A 19975-nucleotide genomic window follows, 5' to 3' on the forward strand; every position below is an offset into this window, starting at 1 on the left:
CATCCTCAGAATTAAGGGGCTCCTGGAAGCGGGAAATAGGGAATTTAGGAACATAAAAGACAGTCCTGTTTCTCCCAGTGAGGAGGGAGCAGATGGCTCTCGTTACCTGGAGAGGTGGTGACACTCAAAATAGACATATGCTCAAGAGCAGCGAAGGCAAATTCCGGTCCCAGGGAGCTCAAATTAATTTGCTGGGAAAGGAAGATCCAAGGTGTTGGGGGGCGGGGAGAGTGTCCAAAGACATTTCTCAGGCTCTGGACTCTGGCATCCACCGGGCTTGGTTTCAAACCATAACACCCACCTACTCACTCTGACCTCAGCACCATCCCTCTTCTCTGGGTGCCTCGGTTTCCTCATCTGTATCATGGGGATACTAATACTACTATTGCTGATACTGCATATACTAGAGCAGATTTTAGAGACTGCGTCTTAACAGGGCGGTGTCAAGGATCCAGGGAGAGAGGCTAAAATGCTTAGCACAATGCCCCTCATGGAAAAGCTCTATAAACATCAGCTCCTTCCAAAGGCTGCAATCCCAAGGATACCCATTTATCAGATGGAGAAACCGAAGCTCAGAGAAGCCAAAAGACCTTGTCCAACCTCACGTGGTTAGTCAGGTACAGAGCCCAGACCAGAGCCCAAGGCACCTAACTCCTGCCTAGGGAGGTTCTGCTGCTCTCATTCATACAGCAGATAGTCCCTGAACACCTACCACGTGGTCAAGGTCACTTTCAAGGGTACTCATGCTTCCCTGGGAGGGAAGACAAATCGGTAGCATGATATGGATAGGAAGGTGCTCCCAGGCTCAGCCCTGGGGAGGTAAAGAGAGACACTGTCTGCCCAGGAAGCATGCAGTCACGGCAGCCTGCCTGGAGGAGGTAGCATCTGAATGTAGAGCCTGAGGACCGCTACGTATCTAGTGATTGTAGTGCATTGGACTCTCACACTGTACCAGCTCTGAGCTAAGCCCTTGAATTATCCTATATAATCTTTAACTATCTGAGGGCAAAGAGTCATAAATAGGGAAAGTGAGACTCAACCGCCAGGCTTTGAAAGATGGCTAGAGGCTTGCTGTGTAGACAAGAAAGGAAATGTGGTCTGAGCGGAGGTAAGATCCTGGGCAAAGAGACAGAGGCAGGAAACAAATCCTTGGCATCTCTGTGTCCACCCTTCCCCCGCCCCTAAGTTTCAGTACCGGGCCTGGTACACAGTAGGCGCAAACACTTGTACTAAAAAAGGATGGCCCCAGGCCTGGCAGAAAGAAGCCCCAGTGACCAGCCCTTGCATGGCCTCACTTGAGCCACAAGGGCCACAGGGATGGCCAATGGGGCCCCCACTATCTCTGTGCCCAGCTGTTCAAAAACACAATCACGGGCCCTTCAGAAGCACCGTCAGTGTTGGTGAACTCCAGCTGCTAAACTGCAGTGCGCTGAACTCGCCAGAAACCTTTGCACTTATTAACAGCTTATTGATTGCAGCCCATGGCTGATGCGTCGGTCTCCTCGCCCCCGGCCCCCCCGGGGCCCTATCCTGATATCTGTGGAAGGCCTTCTGGAGAGCATGCAGATCAATGTTGCTCAAATCTGGAGAAAGGGGGTCTCTGGGCCACTTAATCCACTTTAGAAGGATAACACTGAAGGCATCAGCTCAGATGAGGCACCCAGAAGAGGCGGATTGGTCCAAGTCAAAGCTGTGACTGGTAGCTGTTGGATCTGCAGACAAGGAGAATCTGTCTTGCAGGGGGGGGTGGGGGGGAGGGGAAGAGGGGGCTGCATGCCTTCCAGCAGAGGGAGATAGGGTTCTCCACGCTCTCACCACAGCCCCCTTAAGGTCTCCCCATCCACCCATTTAGTAAATATTGACTGCATACCTACCATGATGGCAAGCAGAGGGCAAGGCCCTGGGGTATACTCCTAAGCCTGCCGGATGCTAACCTTGCCTCCATTGATCTTACTGCGTGTGGTCAGGGGAGGGGAACATGCATGAGTCCCAAACATAGTCATTAAGTTGCAATTTAGACAAGGCCTCTTAAGGAGAGTCATACGGAGACCTACTGTATCAGTTAGCTCTTGCTGCCGAACAACTGGACCCAAATCTGGATGGCTGAAGGCCTCAACCTTGTATCACTGCTCATGAGGGTAGGCTGGCCAGGTTCACTCCAGAGTATGGCCTTGGCTGGATAAACTGGGCCAAATGGGGCCTCTTTCCACGTGTTCTTAGCCTCCATCAGAGGCTTGTTCTCAGGGCAGAGACAGAGAGACAGAGATAGAGAGAGACAAAAAGAGATATTTCTTTATCTTTCTTTTGAGATTTAAGCTTGGAATTTGCATCCGGTCACTTTCACCACATACTATCGGTGGAAGCAAGTCATAAGGCCAAGAATGGGAAAATGGACTCCACCTTTCGATGGAAGGAGCTGTTTCTCGGTGGAAGGAAGGCACATGACAGGGAGGCTGTTAATCCAGGTCATCGAGGCAATCATGCCACCTAGTCCAAGGGGTCATTTTCTAAGCGACCTTTGTACCTCGAAGGATGTTGCCAGGGGAAGAAAATGCAATATTCTCAGGAAAACCAACAATTGTCAGCAAAGGTGCTGAATCCAACAATAAAACAATGTGGTTAAGGGCATCTATGAGTATCCTGAGATTCTGGAACAGGAAAAAGACATTTGTGAAAAACTGGTGCAATTCAGATAAAGTCTGGTGTTGAGTTAATAGGGATGTATTAACGTTGGTTCTTAGTCTTACATACTATGGTTATGTAAGCAGTGAGGGTGGGGAAATTTGGGGGAGGGGTGATGGGGAACTCTAGACTCTGGGCAACTTTTCTGTAAATCTAAAATAATTCCAAAATTAAAAAAAAAAAAAAAAGGAACTTGGCCCATGGGAGGAATAGAAAAGAACACTATTGTGGCTGGAGGACGAGGACGCTGAGATGTGGCGGAAAGCAACTCTGCTGAGCCTCATTGGCCCAGATAAGGATTCTGGTCTTTATTTTCAGAGCAGAGAGAAGCCTTTGAAGGGCTTTAGGTAGGGGAGCACCACTAATCCCATTTGCATTTGAGAAGATCTGGGTTCTACCTGGAGGAGGGATCAGGAGGGAGATTATTAGGGGGCAGAGAAACTAGTTGATTGTTCAGCCCGCATTGCAGGTGAGCAAGGATGTTGACAGTGGAGATGCAGGGGAGAAGATAGTTCAGGAGAGAGGTATGATGTTGAACCCCCAGGACTTGGTCCTTGACTGTATTTGGGGAGTCTAGCAACTGGAGATCTCAAGGATGGGGCTCAGCACGTGACTCTGCTGGGGGCCAGGACCTTTCGTGGAGCCAGGAACCCAGTAGAAGGAACATGTGAGGCTGTAGGAATTGTCCTCAATGAGAAGCTGCCTCCTTCACAAGGCACCAATGCAGCTGTCCCCTGAGGTGTCTTCCCTACCACCTGTGTTGTGTCACCCAAACATATTGTTTATGTTACTGTCACCTGAACACGAGTGTAGTGATTGCCTAAACATATCACCTGCGTCGCTATCACAGAAACACACCTGCGTATACCACCCGCGTGGCGGATACCTGCCCCTTTCCACCTGTGTGTCAAGCATGTCGTTATTATCTTATTGCATCACCTGGGTAGCTGCCAGCTCCACATGTCCCCGGAGCCTGTTTCTTTACAGAGTTGTCACCTGAGCCTGTCACCTGTACACTTGTCACCTACACAAGTCTTTTAAGTGAGTTGCCTCTATAACAGGCACCTATGAGTGTCACCTAAACATGTCACTCTAGGTGACTGTCACTCCGCAACCCTGCCCAGTAGAGAGGCTATTTTTTCAGTCTAGCGGAGTTACAAACAAAGGAAATAGTTCCCCGAGGGGAGATAGTTCCCTGCTGTTTCCGCTGTCACCGTCTTCTTTCTTCTAAGATCCAAGGCAACATCTTCACCACAAAGTTTCCCTGATGAAAAGCTCCCCATTCAAGTCCCTCATGATAGAAGGTAGACCAGATGTCAACCTCTGTGTGTTCTATGGAAATGAAGGTGTTTGTTTATGCTAATGTGGGCTGGTGGTGGGAGGGAAGGAAGAGCACTGATGGAGAGGCTGGCTACCTCCTTGAGACTCCGGGATGGAAAGAGAGGCCGGAAGCCCTGGGTGGGGGAGCAGTGTTGGGGGGCTAGTGTGAGGGGGAGTCATAGGGAGAAGAAGTTGGAAGACAAAGGTGGGGGTGGGGACAGCTGAAATGAGACGAGAAAATAGTGAGTCTGAGGTTAGACAGCTCAGCAGAACAGATGGGAGAGAGAGGCTTAGCTGAGCGGAGTGGAAAATGTTTTCCTCAAAGGGGGAGAGGAGGGGAAGGGAAGGGGAGGGGAAGGGGAGGGGAAGGGGAGGGGAAGAGGAGGGGAGGGGAGGGGAGGGGGAGGGGAGGGGAGGGGGAGGGGAGGGGAGGGGAGGGGGAGGGGAGGGGAGGGGAGGGGGAGGGAGGGGGAGGGGAGGGGAGGGGAGGGGAGGGGGAGGGGAGGGAGGGGAGGGGAGGGGGAGGGGGAGGGGGAGGGGAGGGGAGGGGCAGAATTGCAGGAACTTTCATTTTCAGCAGCAGGGCTGGGACTTGCCTCCAGGGCCTGTGCCCTAACCCTCGACCCTCTTCCCCCACAGGGTCTCTGATAGGACTGCTGGGCTGTTTGGTGGGTGGGGCACTGTGCCTGGCATTTACTAGTGTTCTTCTTCGGTCTTCTGCTACCGCGTGAGACCCTCCAAGCCCCAAACAGAGACCCCACTTTCTCGAAGGTGTGGCCAGAATAGGTCCCTTTGGCCACATGATGAGTCCCAGAGAAGGCTGGAACTTTTTGGCGGACACACAGATTTCCCCGATGCTGCAGCAGCAGCTTTTTTTTTTTTTTTTTTTTTTATCTTTTTAGAGCTGCACCCATAGCATATGGAAGTTCCCAGGGCTATGGGTTGAACTGGAGCTGGAGCTGCTGACCTACACCACAGCCACAGCCACAGCAACATGGGATCCTTAACCCACTGAGCAAAGCCAGGGATCAAACCCACGTCTTCTTAGATACTAGTGTGGTTCGTTACTGCTGAGCCAGGACGGGAACTCCAGCAACATAGCCTCTTAACTTCAGGTCAAAGCTCTGCCCCTTCGGTGTCCAGATCCCACTTGGCGGGAATCCCCTCGTCCCCATCACAGGTTGCAAGAAGAGCAAGCAACGGTCCCTGGAGCATTTTAATGTGACATTCTTGCTTACAGAGATCTTGCAGCAACGTCATCCCATTTAATCCTCACAGCAGTCCTGCAAAGCATCAGCCCCATATTTTAGGTAAAGAAGAGGGCTCAGAGATGGCATGGCTCACACAAGGTCGCACAGCATACTAACGGCAGGATTTGATCTTGGCTCTCGCTGACCTGATGCGACATTTCCATGGCGAGAAAGAACAAACCAACTCTTATTTTATTTTTTTTAATTAATTAATTTTTTTTTTTGTCTTTTCTAGGGCCGCACCCGTGGCATATGGAGGTACCCAGGCTAGGGGTCTAATCAGAGCTGTAGCCTCTGGCCTATGCCACACCACAGCAATGTGGGATACGAGCCGCGTCTGCGACCTACACCACAGCTCACAGCAACACCGGATCCTTAACCCGCTAAGCAAGGCCAGAGATTGAACCTGCAACCTCATGGTTCCTAGTCGGATTCGTTAACCACTGAGCCACGACAGGAACTCCAAAACCAATTCATTTTAGTGTGGTCTGTCTGACCATGTAGAAGGATCTAGAACAGGAATCATCAAGTTACAGCCCATAGTCTGTGAACTAAATGACTTTTACATTTTTGAGTGGTTAGGAAAAGGTAGAAAACCAGAAAACTTCATGGCACATGAAATTGTATGAATTCAAATTTCCATGATTATAAATAAAGTTTTATTGGAACACAGTGACACAGATTCACTTCCACACTGGGGGGGGGGGGGTTGCTTTTGCTCTATGAGAGCAGAGTTGCATATTTGTGATAGAGATTGTAAGAACAACAAAGCCTAAAATATTTACTCTGTGGTCTTTTAAAGGAAACGCCTAGAAGAAGGTGTGGGGGGGTCTCTCCCGTCCTCATGGGTCACTGCCTCTGAGAAGCCCTCCTGACTATCTCAGGCAGAACCAGCTGCTCCCTGCTCACCTATTGCAGAGATAAGCTCATCCTTTCCTATGGGATTTGGGGCCCTGATCAGCTTGCCTGCCTCCTGGTCCATTGGAACAGGGCTCCTTCCAGACAAGAACTTACTGTGTTTCTTTGCAAGTACCCAGGGTCATGTGTAAAGTGACAGTATGGCAGCTTGGAAAAAGAAATTCAGATTCCCCTCCTGGCTCTTATTGGCCATATGTGGGGAGGGCCATCATCATCCCCCCCCCCCGAGCCTCAGTTTCCACATTTATGAAATGGGCATAGTGATCCCTGCATCGAGGGCAGCTCTGAGGAAGGAGTGAGCTGATGTTGTAGGTGACAGTTTTGAGCTTGTATCACACGCTAGGCACCTCTTAACTCACGTCATCTTCAGGGGCTCCCTGAGTGTGGGCACCTGACCATCCCTGGTCCATGGCAGCCTAGAGGAAGACAGATTTAACTCCAGCTGAACTACACAGCCCACACCTCAATCTTCCAAAGCATAGGGCACAGGGCCTGGCACACGGGGTCAGTTCTGTAAATGATGGTCCTCCAGCCAGCGCAGCACACGGGCGTGTGGTGGTGGATCCAGGAGCGCTGGTGAGAGAAGCCTGAGCAGTGGGGCTGGGGGGTTGGCTTCCTGCAGGGCTGCGACTTCTGGCTCCGGATGACGGACACTCCTCTTCCTCCTCTGCTTTCCCCCAGGCTGCCCGAGGTCCGCATCTCCGACAACGGCCCCTACGAGTGCCACGTGGGCATCTACGACCGCGCCACGAGGGAGAAGGTGGTCCTGGCATCGGGCAACATCTTCCTGAACGTCATGGGTGAGTGGAGGGCCCTGGGCCCCGGGGTTGCTGTGTGTGTGCCTGCACACGTGTACATACCCACGTGCACAGAGGGACCATCCCAGAACCACCCACCAACATGCCTGCTGTGCTGGCAGTTGACCCTCTTCTTTCCCAGCCTTGCCCTTGAGAGGCAGGATGCTGGGGACATGCCCAAGTGTGATCAGTAGGGCCTTGTCACGAAGGATGGCCTCTTGGAACCCCTTCTCCTGAGAGCACTGACACCTGGACCTCAGGAAGGCTGGGCTGTGCCTCGTTCCTGGAGGGAGGCTCGTGGACCAGGCATTTTGAAGGGGCTCCAACACGCTGATTGGAACACATGAGGAACTGAAGGGGCACTGAGACTTGCCAAGGGGCAGCAGCCTGTCACAGCCTCTGGGCCTCAGTTTCCCGTTCTGTAAGATGGGAGTGGGATGTGGGCCTGGTGAGTCACCCATGGACCTCCTCAATTCAGACTCTGCGACCTGGCAAGGTCACTGGGAAGAGGTACTGAGCCTTGGCACCTTTTCCAGGTAGAAGCCAGGAGCTGTGTTCGTAAAAACGCTCAAGGCAAAGTGGGGGTGGGGGGAGGACACCTCAGGAGCCTGCACGCAGGGCTGGGGCAGGGGAGTTGAGACAGCCCCTTCTACAGTGATCATGCCTGCTGCAGAGAAAGCCCCCTGCCTGTACCTCCCGGGGCCTTTCCTGAGACACTGAAGCATCAGGGGAGAAGTTAGAAAGTGTGCTGGACTGGATGTCGGGGCTCCCCAGTTCCCACCCCGTCTGTACCTCCATTTCCATGTCTGTAAATAGGGGTGATAATAGTAGTGCCTGTCTCACTGGCTGTGTCCCTCAGCCCCCAACTCCCCATTGATAAAACAAAGCCCTTCTCCCAGGGGTCTCTGAAGCCCCTGCCAGCATCCACGTTCTCACCAGGCCCTTCGGATGCTGCTGCCAGCATTCTAGGCACTTGGCCTTGACACCGAGCTCAATGTTCCCTGATTTTCTTATCCAAAGGGAAACTCAGGCAATTGATGAAAGCATGAAGGCCCCATGGGAAGTCACTGCTTCTGGGGAAATTGAAACCCTCCAAAGGCCAGACCTCCAGGGGGACACTGCTTCCCGCAGAGGCAGCACATGGTGTGTTCTGGCCTCCTGGGGGAAGGACGAAGGCTGGGAGGTGGTGGTGCCAGGGAAACCTGCCCTCTTGCCCTCTCACTGTCACTCGCGCACTCAATGGCCCTGTAGCAGGTGGACAGGGAGTGTTCTGGGTGCCCGGCCCTGGGCTGTGTCACAGCAGGGAACCCAGTGCAGAATGAACCTGTTTGTTCCATCAAAGGGCACCCAGTCTGATGAGGGACATGTACTCAATTGTTTATTTATCTGCTGTTTATGGAGCACCTACTATGTGCTAGGTAAAGTCACACACTTTCAATGGGAAACATCTTTATCCTCGAGAGTTTGTGTCTAGTACACAAGACAAGCATAAGACACCTGCAGAGATGTGTGAGTGAGATGATTGTGGATAAATCCTGGGAAGAAAAATCATGAGGGTGACGGGATCCAGAGTGACTACGGGTGGGGTGGCAGCTCGTTTAGGGAGGGGGCTCAGGAAAGGCCCCCGGAAGCCAGACATGAAGTCATTCAGTCCCCACAGCCAGCTCCAGACGAGGTACTGGTATTACTATCTCCATTTTGCACATAGATATGGAGGCACAGAGAAAGCAGGCAACTTGCTCGAAGTCGCACAGTAAGGACCACAAAACTTTCCAGTAAGATCAGGCTGCTTAGTGTTGAGACTGGAACCAGGTGTCTAGACTCCCGAGCCTGCTGTGTTTGAGGCAGTGTGGACACTCCAGCTGGGCTTTGCTCCGAGGTGCCCGTGAACGAGGCCCAAGTTCTTGGAGTCCTGTGTCCCCTGACGCACATGCCCTCCCTCATTCACCAAGGGTTCCTGCGTGGGTTCCTGTCCCTCTGTGGCCTCGGTTTCCTCATCTGTACAATGAGGACGTGAAATCAGATAACCCTAAACTGCCCTGCAGCTCCAACAGTTGTGTCTGGTACCCCACCTGCTGGGCAAGGACACTGGGGCCCAGAGACGTCTCGTGGGACCGACCCTGGTTGCACAGCTGGCCTGACATGCTCTGCTGAACAAGATGATATGCTTCTGGGGAGAAGTCAACTTCATACTTCTGGGCTCCTCTGCCAGGGAGGTGGCAGTCAATCCAGGTGTGGGCGGACAGCTCCTGGGACCCCCAGTTACCAAGCAGGAGGCAGATGTGACCAGGAGAGACCAGAGAGGGGGAAAGCCAGGGATGCCCCCATCCTCCCAGGAAGGCTCTGACCCCCAGAAATTCAGGGCCTCCCCTGGTAGGACTCTCTCTAGAATAGCACCCCCCCATCTCCATCAGTCCTCTGGCTGAGCCCAGTGCTCGGGGGTCCCTGTGCTTGTCACTGGTCTCTGCAGCCCAGTTGGTCCCCAGTGGGTCAGGTTCACCCCACCAGTGATTTTAACACCCACAGGACCTGATACCTTCTCCCACCCAGGCAGGTGCCTAACAGTGCATGAGCTTCCAGCTTCATGTGTATTTCCTTGCAGAATCCTGGCCACAGCCCTGTGAGCTGGGAGGTGTTAACAATCCCCCTTAGACGAGGGGGACCGAGGCTCAGGGAGGGGAAGTGACTTGTCTAGGGCTGTAATAGCCATCTGAGGCCATGGCCCATGGTCTAAGCCAGCGGTTCTCAAACTTGAATGAGTGTCTGTGAAGACACAGGTTGCTGGGTCCCAGCCCCAGACCTTCTGATCCAGCAGATCTGGGGTGGGGCCTGGGAATCTGCACGTCTCACAAATTCTTAGCGGAGGCTGATCCTGCAGGTCCCGGGACCACACTTTAAGGACACTGTTCTAAACCTATAAGTCTTCAAAAAACGCTAATTCCGAATACATCTCTCAATATCTACCTCAATACCCGTATCAATAGCTGTCTCTATGTATCAGTAGCTATCTCTACAGCCTCATCTATATGCAAACGTATTCCTCCTTCCTCCTTCCTCTTCTCACCTCACCCCCGACCCAGGACAATGTCCCCACCCCTTCAGCCTGTAAGTTAAGGGCACAGAGGTTTGGATCTGAATCCCCGGTCCACCACGTGACCTTGGGGTCATTTGCCTCCCCGGCCTCAGTCTGTTCATCTGTAAAATGGGGCTAAGGAGGCCTCCCTCCTAGGGCGATTGTCAGGTTTCAATTAGAAAAGGTTTGCAAAACATCTAGCCCAGCAGGAGGCAGCCAAGAGGTTCAGTAGGTCAGACCTAATGTCTTTATTAACAGTCTCTCCTGCCTGCCTGCTCTTGGCCATGGCTCTGGCTGCCCCTTTCTTGCTCCTGCTTTTAGCCCTGGCACAGGAACGTCTCATCCACTGCTCTTGACTCCAGGGAGCTTCAGGCCAGGCTGAGAAATGAATGCTCACAGCTTCGGGCACTTGGCTCCTTGAAAAGGTCGTCCAGGTCCGCCCTGTTCCTGGGTGTCAGGGTGGCCGGCCTCTGCGTCTCCATCCTCCTGTGGGTCTGCCTGTCCTGGGGAGGAGCAAGGGTCCTTCCCAACTTGGAAAAGGACAGCCACACCTCACACATGACCAGGTCGTGCCAGTTCCAAATCGCTCTCAGGAGAGCATTTTTCCTGATCCTCATCTCGGCCCCCTCAGGGGCAAGCTTGACTATTATTCCCAATTCTCAGATGGGAGACTGAGGCCCAGGGAGGGGAAAGGATTTGCTCTGGGCCCCACGGCTGTCCCTGTCCCAGAGCTGCATGGCTTCCACGGCTCACCAAAGTCCAGACTGGTGAGGGGGGCGCTGAGTACGAGGAAGTTTCCAGTGTAGTGTCTTCTGTAACCCAGTGGCCACATCAGCCTGTGAGGCAGGAACTGCATGGTGCCCCCTGCATAGACGCAGGTGCAGAGTAGGAAGTGGCTTGGCCGAGGTTGGGAGGATTAAGTGAGATGATCCATAGAATGGAAGGTTCTGGGTCCAGGCATGGTCCCAGTGTCCTATAAATAGAATCTCTCTACAAACTACTATATATAAACTAGATAAACAACAAAGTCCTACCAGATAGCACAGGGAACTGTATTCAATTTCCCTTCATAAACCGTAATGAGGAGCTCCCTGGTGGCTGAGTGGGTTAAGGATCTGGCATCATCCCTGTGGGTGTGTGTATCTGAATCACTTTGTTGTACACAAGAAACCAATACATTATAAACTCGCTCTACTTCAATAAAAATAAATAAGTAAATGAAAATAGACTCTCTCACAACACAGAAAAATCAGCCATGGAGGGAGTGGAATGGACTGGGCGTTTGGGGTTGGTAGAGGCAAACTATTCCACTTACAGTGGCTAAGCAATGAGGTCCTACTGTGCAGCACAGGGAACTCTATCCAATCTCTTGGGATAGAGCACGATGGAAGATAATCTAAGGGAATGTGTATATAGATACGACAGCGTCGCTTTGCTGTACAGCAGAAACTGGCACAACATTGTAAAGCAACTATGCTTTAATAACTTTTTTTAAAGGCAGTCACAATTAGAAAGATTTAAAAATTTTCCCACACTCCCTCCCCCCACCCCCAAGACTCTCTCCTTTAAACGTATTGCAAGGCAGTTTTCAAAAATGAAAGTCCATGCGTTGTTTTGGCCCACCTGTGACATTGCAAGGAGCCTTTCTTGTCACACACACACGTACACAGAGACCCTCCCTCCAGGAGAGTGAAAGTCATTGTAAGCCCGGATCTCCTTTGTGTCACCAAAGACCCCAAGGACCATGACAGCCAATAGCAGGGGCAAGGCAGCCCCTGATCAGTTTGGCCGTCAGAGGGAAGCGTCCCAGGACAATGGGGAGAGGGAAAGAGGAGGAGCTGGCAGCGCCCAGGCACCCCCACCCCCAACCATCAAAAGCCCACAGCAGGTCCGTGGAGAGCCGGGCACCCCAGCCTCCCTCACAGCTCCAGCATCTGCATCCACCACATCCTAACACGCTGGTTCCAGAGGCCTCCGGGTGCAGATCAAAATGCGAGAGCAGCTGTAATTTCACGCCTCTAACATCTCTGCTATGTGGTGGGGAAAGACATTTGGGGGCCCCGTAGGTGACACCGAGGCTTCGTGCCGCACACAGTCATTAAAATGTTTTTATCCGAGCTGCAGATAAATTGTAAGCCAATTTGAAAGCTGCATGCTGGGCCCCAGGAATGCATTATACCTCGTCATGGATGGATCGCAGAGGCTCTTCTTGGGGGTGCAGGTTATGGGGGGAGCCTGTTCGGGCTGCAACGTTACAATCAATTAAGTGTTGTGAGGCTCAGACACCCCGCCCGTCGAAGCCGAAAGTGGCTGTTCCTGTGGTTCCATCTGAAGACCAAGGCACAGACAAGGCTGCTTGGGTGCCCTCCTGTGCAGAGCTGCCATCCAGGGGGGCCTTTCAACCCCCTGGAGCGAATAATCAAGGCCACTAGCAGTCAAGCACCGGCTGTAGGCCCAGCCCTGGGTGCTCATTGTTCAGGCCACAGTTAGTCACGTGACCATCACACACGCATCCCAAAGTAGGCTGTGACAACCCCATTTTACAGATGGGGAAACGGAGGCTCTGAGGGTTTAACAGGCTCACCCACGGGAGCGTGAGTGACAGAGCTGGGAGTCCAGCAGCTCGGTCTGAATTCCTAACAGCAGCTCAACTCCCAAGAGAAACATCTGAAGCTTCCACACAAAGGCTGTTAGCGACACATGGGGCTGGTGGGGGATGGGCTCCCTTGCTCCTCAGACCCTCCGAACAGAGCCCTGGACTTGGAGGACAGCTGACCCGGGTCCAAATCCAAGTCAGTGTCCACGTGTGACATGGATGGCCCAGTATTTTTTTGAATTTTTATTTTATTAGAGTATGGTTTATTTACAATGTGTTGTTTCAGGAGTTCAGCAAAGTGATTCAGATATATATATATATATATATATATATATATATATATATATTCTTTTTCAGATTCTTTTCCCATGTAACTTATTACAGAATGTTGAGTAGAATTCCCTGTGCTATACAGTAGGCCCTGTTGATTATTTTATGTGTAGCAGTGTGTATGTGTTCATCCCAACCTCCGAATTTATCCCTCCCCTCGACCTTTCCCCTTTGGTAACCATAAATTTGTTTTCTAAATTTGTGGGTCTCTTCAGTTTTGTAAATAAGTTCATTCATATCATTTTTTTAGATTCCACATATGTGATATCATACGGTATTTATCTTTCTCTGTTTGACTTACTTCACTCAGTATGATAATCTCTAAGTCCATCTATGTTGCTGCAAATGGTATTGTTTCATCCTTTTTTAGGGCTGAATAACATTCCACTGTATATATGTACCACATCTTTATCTGTTCCTCTGTCGCTGGACATTTAGGTAGCTTCCATGTGTTGACTATTGTAAATAGTGCTGCAATGAACATTGGGGTCCATATATCTTTTCTTTTTTTTGGTGGTGCCCATAGCATGTAGAAGTTCCAGGACCAGGGATTGAACCCATGCCATAGCAACAACCTGAGCCTCTGCAGTGACATATGATCTCCTTGTTAACTTGGCTACATCTATTTCCAAGTAAGGCCCCATTCATAGGTCCTGGGAGGTAAGGACTTCGACATGTCTTTTTCGGGGACGTCACTGAACCCACCAGAGCAGGAGAGAAGAAGGTAGCAGAGAAGATGCACTGACTCCAAAGCCCATACTCTTGGCTCTCCACTTCGAGTCACTGTTCATTGCGTGTTTGCTCACATGTCAGGCACTGTGCTAAGCTTTTCTTAAGTTAAGTTATTGAACAGCCACAAAAGTGCTGGAAGGTGGGTACCACCACTACCGTTTTGACAGACGCAGAAGCTGAGAGGTGATTATCTCTTACCCAGGCCACCCAGCCAGCTGGTGCTAGAACAGGGACAAATGCAGCCTACATGCTTAACCACTCTGCTCCACCAGAAGTCACAGAGTACGGCTAAGCATGAAAAAAATGGTCTATCTTGGGATCTCTGTGTCTCTTCCAGAGGCTTCCAAGTGAGGGCAGATAAAGGTAGAATCTTGTGACCATAGGCCACAGTGGCACCAAACACACTATATGCTTCCAGGGGGACTTGTTCCCACCCTGGAGAACTTTAATGAACTTTGTATAGCTTGTTTTTTGTTTGGTGGGTTGGTTGGTTGGTTTTTTGGCCACACTCATGGCATAAGGAAGTTTCCCAGGCCAGGGATTGAACCTGCCCCACAGCATTAACCCAAGCCACAGCAATGACAATGCTGGATCCTTAACTGCTAGGCCACCAGGGAACTCCTTTTTTTTTTCAGTATATTTTACTGAATTTTTGTTAAGTGCATCTGGTGCTTTTTTTCCCTTGTTTTTATTTTATTTAATTAATTTATTTATTTCTAGGGCCACGTTGGCAGCATGTGGAAGTTCCCAGGTTTGGGGTTGAATCAGAGCTACAGCTACCAGCCTACACCACAGCGGCAGCAACGCCAGATCTCAGCTGCAGCTGTGACCTACACCACAGCTCACGGCATCGCTGGATCCTTAACCCACAGGGACTGAACCCACATCCTCATGGATACTAGTCGAGTTCATTACTGCTGAGCCACGATGGGAACTCCCCTTTGTCTTTTATAATTGATTTTTATTGCAGCACAGTTCACATAACACAGAATTCACTCATTTAAATATACAGTTCAATGGTTTTCTAGTCTGGCCTCATGGAAGTGGGCTCAGTCTCCGTCACACACCCCCTGCCGCAGCATGCCTCCAACCCTCACCAGCCCCAGGGTGAGTTTCTTCTCACAAAATAAAATAAGAGTCCAGAAATAAACCCTCATTTATAGTCACTTGATTCTTGACAAGGATGCCAAGACAATTCTATAGGGAAAGAAGAGTCTGTTCCAGAAAAAAAGGTGCTGGGATAACTGGAAATCCACACACAAATAATAAAAGTAGGCTTTCTCTTGCACTGTGTACAAAACTTAACTCAAGGGAGTTCCCTTCGTGGCTCAGTGGTTAATGAACCCGAATAGGCTCCATGAGGTTGTGGGTTCGATCCCTGGCCTTGCTGAGTGGGTTAAGGATCCGGCGTTGCCATGAGCTGTGGTGTAGGTCGCAGATGTGACTCAGATCCCACGTTGCTGTGGCTGTGGTGTAGGCCGGCAGCTATAGTTCTGACTCGACCCCTAGTGTGGGAACTTCTGTGGGTTCCCATAAAAAGCCACGGGCGCGTCCATAAAAAGCCAAACAAAAACAAAATCTTAAAGCATAAACGTAAATGTAAGAGTTAAAACTAGAAAAACTCTTAGAAGAAACATGTAGGAGAAAAATGTGGTCATGACCCCACTGATCTCTGTGTCTGTCTCCAGTCTGACTCTGCTGCTCGCCTGCTGTGAGACTGGGCCACAAGTTCATGGCAAGTCCCTTTGTGGCCCGTTCCTCAGGTTTTCCCATTCGAAGAAACTCACCCTGGAGCTGGTGAGGGCTACAGGCAGGCAAGGGGGTGACGGAGGCTGAGCACACTTCTATGGGGCCAGGGCAGAACCTCGAATTTCTGGAGCAATCTGGAGTTCCACTTTCTAAGGCCAGATTATTCCTTTACTTTTAAATGTCATACTCCTTGTATAGGTGTTACAAAATACTGGCTATACTTCCTGTGCTATACAGTATATCCTTGTTATACATAGTATAAAATCATTTCTACTGAATGCATATCACACCATCGTTAAGTTGAAACATCTTAAATTGAACCATCAGCATCACTATAAAAGCATCTTTTTAAATCGAGTCTACTCCTTCATCCCCTACCCCTAGTTTGTCCCTGGCCTCTTCCCTCTCCGCACTGGTAACCACTAGCTTGTTCTCTGTATCTGTGAGTCTGCTGCTTTTTTGTTATAGTCACCAGTTTATTGTATTTTTCAGATGGCACATCTCAGGGATATCATTTAGGATTTATTTTTCTCTGGCCGACTTCTTTCACTTAGCATAATGCCCTCCAAATCCATCTATGTTGTTGCAGGTGGCAAAATGTCATTCTTTTTTATGACTGAGTAGGATTCCATTGCATGTCTATCTACCACCTTCTGTTTCATCCATTCATCTGTTGATGGACAGTGGGGTTGGTTCCATATCTTGGCAATTGTAAATAGTGCCGCTATGAACACTGGAGTGCATGTATCTTTTCAAATGTGGGGTTTTGGCTTTTTCATATATATACCCAGGAGTGGAATTGCTGCCTCACATGGTAGTTCTATTTTTTGTTTTGCATAAGCGGGTGCAGACACTGTGGGAAACAGTCGGACCAGATACTTGAACTTGAATCTCTGGACTCCCAGCCCAGTGCTCCTCTCTAGACAAGGAGCACATCCCTGGGACCAATGGCTGGAGTGTCGAGGACCTCTCTCGACTTGGGCAGGAGATACGTCTCTGGCTCCAAGTAGGATGTTGAGGTCCAAGGGCTGAGGGCAGACCCTGCGCCCCTCAAAGGTCTGCTGTTGCTCCCCAGAGCGGAGCAGGAGAAACACAGCCCTGCATCCGTGTAGGAGGCCAGTGGGAAAGTGGGTTTTGCTTGGTGGAATCCCACGAGGAAGCCCGCCTGTGTGGCAGGATGGCTGTGGGGGTACGGGTGGCTCTCCGCAGGACCAGCACACAGCTGGTGTGTCTTCAGTGGTCCAGGGGTTGGGGGCAGGTTAGTCAGTGGAGGGGGACGGCTGGTCTGAGAATGCCTGGGGGTCCCTAGGCAGGGTGGCTGCGAGGCAAGATTCCCAACCACCACTGCAGCCCCATCCATAGACCAGGACACCTGCTGGGTGAGAAATGATCAGCTCATTCCCTCGCCTTGAAGCCTGAGTGGATGAACCACTTGCTGGGCTTGAACTAATTACAAGAACCGGCCCCAGGCTATTGCAGTGGCCTCAGGCTCCAGGGAGCACAGGCTGCTGTCAGAAGGAGGCGGGGGCTTGGGATCCGGGTCAGAGCTGCAGAGGCATCTTGGGGAGCTGAGAGGGACAGGGTGCAACCCAAACTGCTACCTCCCACCCCAGGGTCCTGAAGACCAGACCCGGGTGCTTTTGTCCCCCAGGCAAACACCTGGGCTCTGAGCCCTCCCCCATCCCCCTTCCCATACACCCTGGAGAGTGTCAGCAAATGCCTAGGTCCTCCAAAATTGGGCAGGAGAAAGCTGAGTTTCCCCATGGGAACTCCTCTATGCTTCCTTAGAACATCGACAGGTGGTTAAGGGTACGGGCCTTGGACTCCACCAGGAATTTTAAACCCAGCTCTGCGACTACTGGCAATAAAAGCAGAAAGTGTTTATTGAGCGTGTACTACACACCAGGTCCAGCTCTACTTTATACCACCTGTTGATGCGTTGAATCCTCAGAAGAGTCCTTTCAGGTAGGGTCTCTACTCCATTTCCTGTTTTACATGTGTGCAAATAGATAGGTTAAAAATATCGCCTGAGGAGCTCCTGCTGTGGCTCAGAGGTTAAGAACCTGACACAGTGTCTGTGAGGATGTGGGTTCGATCCCTGGCCTCTCTCAGTGAGTTAAAGATCGGGCCTTGCCTGGAGCTGCAGCATAGGTTGCAGATGCGGCTCAGATCTGGCATTGCTGTGGCTGTGCTAGGCTGGCAGCTGCAGCTCCCATTGGGCCCCTGGCCTGGAAACTTCCATATGCTGCAGGTGTGGTCCTAAAAGAAAAAAAAAAAAATGTTGCCCATGGGCATAGGTCCAACAAGGATAGAACTTGGATTCAAACCCAGGCAGGCTGGCTCCAGAATCAGCGATTAGAGGCCTAACCACTATGCTACACTGACAGGCTATTTCGTCTCCTGAGCCTCGGGTTCCTCTATCTGCTAAATAGGGGTGACAATAGCCTGTCCCATGATGGGCCATGAAATGTAAAGGTTTGTGCCCCAAATTCATAGTGAACGCTCATGAAAATGGCCATTGTTCTTACTTCTCACACATTTCGCCCTAACCCTCACCCTGGAAATGTCAGTGGGGCTGAGGAATAGGGTCAGAGTTGCAGGAAGTGACATCTGTGCATTGGGAGCCCAAAAGCCAGGCAGTGACAACTCTGTGAACTTCCCACCCTGGGCCCTGGTAGAGGAGATCAGGAAGGGATGGATCTAGCAAGGCTGAGTCCAGTCCTACTCCCTCCACAGTCTTGATGTGACTTTTCTTCTCTAAGCCTCCATTTCCTTATCTGGAAACTGGGGATAATGAAGGTTCCTACTTCCTCGGGCTGTTGTGGGGACTAAAGAAGATAGTCCACAGCCTGGCCTGCTGGCAGGTTCTGAGGACAGGGTGGGCAGTTAGGAAGGGAGAGATGGCAAAAGCCAGCCCAGGGCTCAGGCAGGAGAAACTGGACATGTGAGGCAGTTCCAGACCGAAGCCCCAGGACATGGGGACCAATTGGAAAGTTGGGAGCAGATGTGGAGGACATGGTGTGACCTGGCATTGAATGGAGGGAGGCGTTCCCCTGAGAAGGTACCAATGAAACCACCTGACCTTGCTCAGCAGACGGAGACCGCAGAAAATGGGCTCCTGGAGTGAAGAGGCCAGGGCCACAGTCCTGAGGACCCCCTCCCTGCCAGCTGGAGTTTCTAGATGGACAGTGGGGAGCCAGGGGCAGCTGGCTGGGCTTGGCTGCCAGAGATGGGGCTATAGCCCTGAGGACTGAGGCTGGAGTGGCCAGGGCTTCCAAGATGGACATAAAGTCTGTTCAGAGACTGGACATGGCTGTCTTGAGTGCCTGGACCTGGCTGGAGACCTGGAGTTTGGATGCTCACTCCGCCCACCTGCCCGCCCACGGGCCCTCCACTAGCTGAGGTCATTGCTGAGAGCCCATTCAGAGAGGAGCTGGACAGATGGGTTTGGGACTCGGAGGAGCACTTTGGAGCTAACTGGGTCATCTATCAAGGACAGTCACTCTTCAGCTTCAGCCTGAAAGGCTAGAACCTGCTGACTATCCCCTGGACAGACTTTCAGAATCTTTCATCTCTGCCTCTCTGAACACAGCCTGGCAAAGGAGGAGTGCCCTTGACTGCAGCCCACTGGGTACTTAGCAACAGGCCCAGGACAGTCCATTAACCCAGTAGTCTGCCCTGTAGTCTGCCCATTCTTCCACAGGCCCCCTGCTGCCGCAGTCACAGGAGGCAAAGTGTAGACTGCTCAGAGCGGGCAGGGAACTTGCCCAAAGGCCCACAGCAGTGAGTGGGCTGGGATTTGGGCTCAGATCTGCTGAAGCCAGAGCCCCCAATTTTTTCCCGCTACACAAGGCTGCCAAGAGGACAGAGGGTCACGGCTCCTCTCTGAGGGTGGGGCAATATTGCAGCCAGCGGGGCCTCGGCCAGGTACCAAGGCTCTCCTCGAGGGGGACAGCATGGAATTTCTGGGCTGTTCCTTCTAGTCGTCTGGAAGGTCAGCAAGACAGTGTCCCCATTTCACAGCAGAGAAAACTGAGTCCCCTGATAAAGGGAAACCTAGAATATGAACCTGAATGTTCTCTGACTAACAGTCCCTCTCCTTGGGGACCTGAGGCCCTGAGCAGGGGATGGAGCCAAGGCCTTCGAAGCATAGCCACACATCAGGCATGATTTGTAAAGCTGAATAACCCCTCTGACCCGTGACCGTGGCCAGAAGGAGCGGACGGCTTGGTCAGGTGGCAAACACAGTTTTTTGTATCTTGTCTCAGGGGCCACAGAGCTGACGTCACCAGCCTTCTCTGCGGCAAGAGGCCGTCCGCTCATTCGTTCCTCACACTGACATGTCCTTGACCCAACCAACTTATACGCCCCTCCTATGAGCCTGCCATTGGGGAAGGACTGAGCGAGATCCACCTTGATATAGGATGGCCTGGGCATACAGCATTCCTGGTGAATTTTCCATTCCAGGGTGCCAACATAGCTCCAAGCACTTTAAATGTATTCATTGATTTACTCCTCACAACTCTAG

At 51.4% G+C, this 19975-nt stretch overlaps 1 protein-coding gene across 1 annotated transcript in view; it reads left to right on the forward strand.

Annotated features, from left to right (window-relative positions):
* Positions 1-19975, forward strand: part of IGSF21 (immunoglobin superfamily member 21) — a 259892-nt gene that overhangs the window by 211372 nt on the left and 28545 nt on the right. Inside the window, exon 4 of the mRNA XM_047791144.1 lies at positions 6852-6970. Coding sequence (XP_047647100.1) covers positions 6852-6970 — 119 coding nt within the window. The remainder of the gene's footprint in view (positions 1-6851; positions 6971-19975) is intronic.

This window comes from Phacochoerus africanus, chromosome 8 (assembly GCF_016906955.1).
Source record: "Phacochoerus africanus isolate WHEZ1 chromosome 8, ROS_Pafr_v1, whole genome shotgun sequence".
NCBI lineage: Eukaryota > Metazoa > Chordata > Mammalia > Artiodactyla > Suidae > Phacochoerus > Phacochoerus africanus.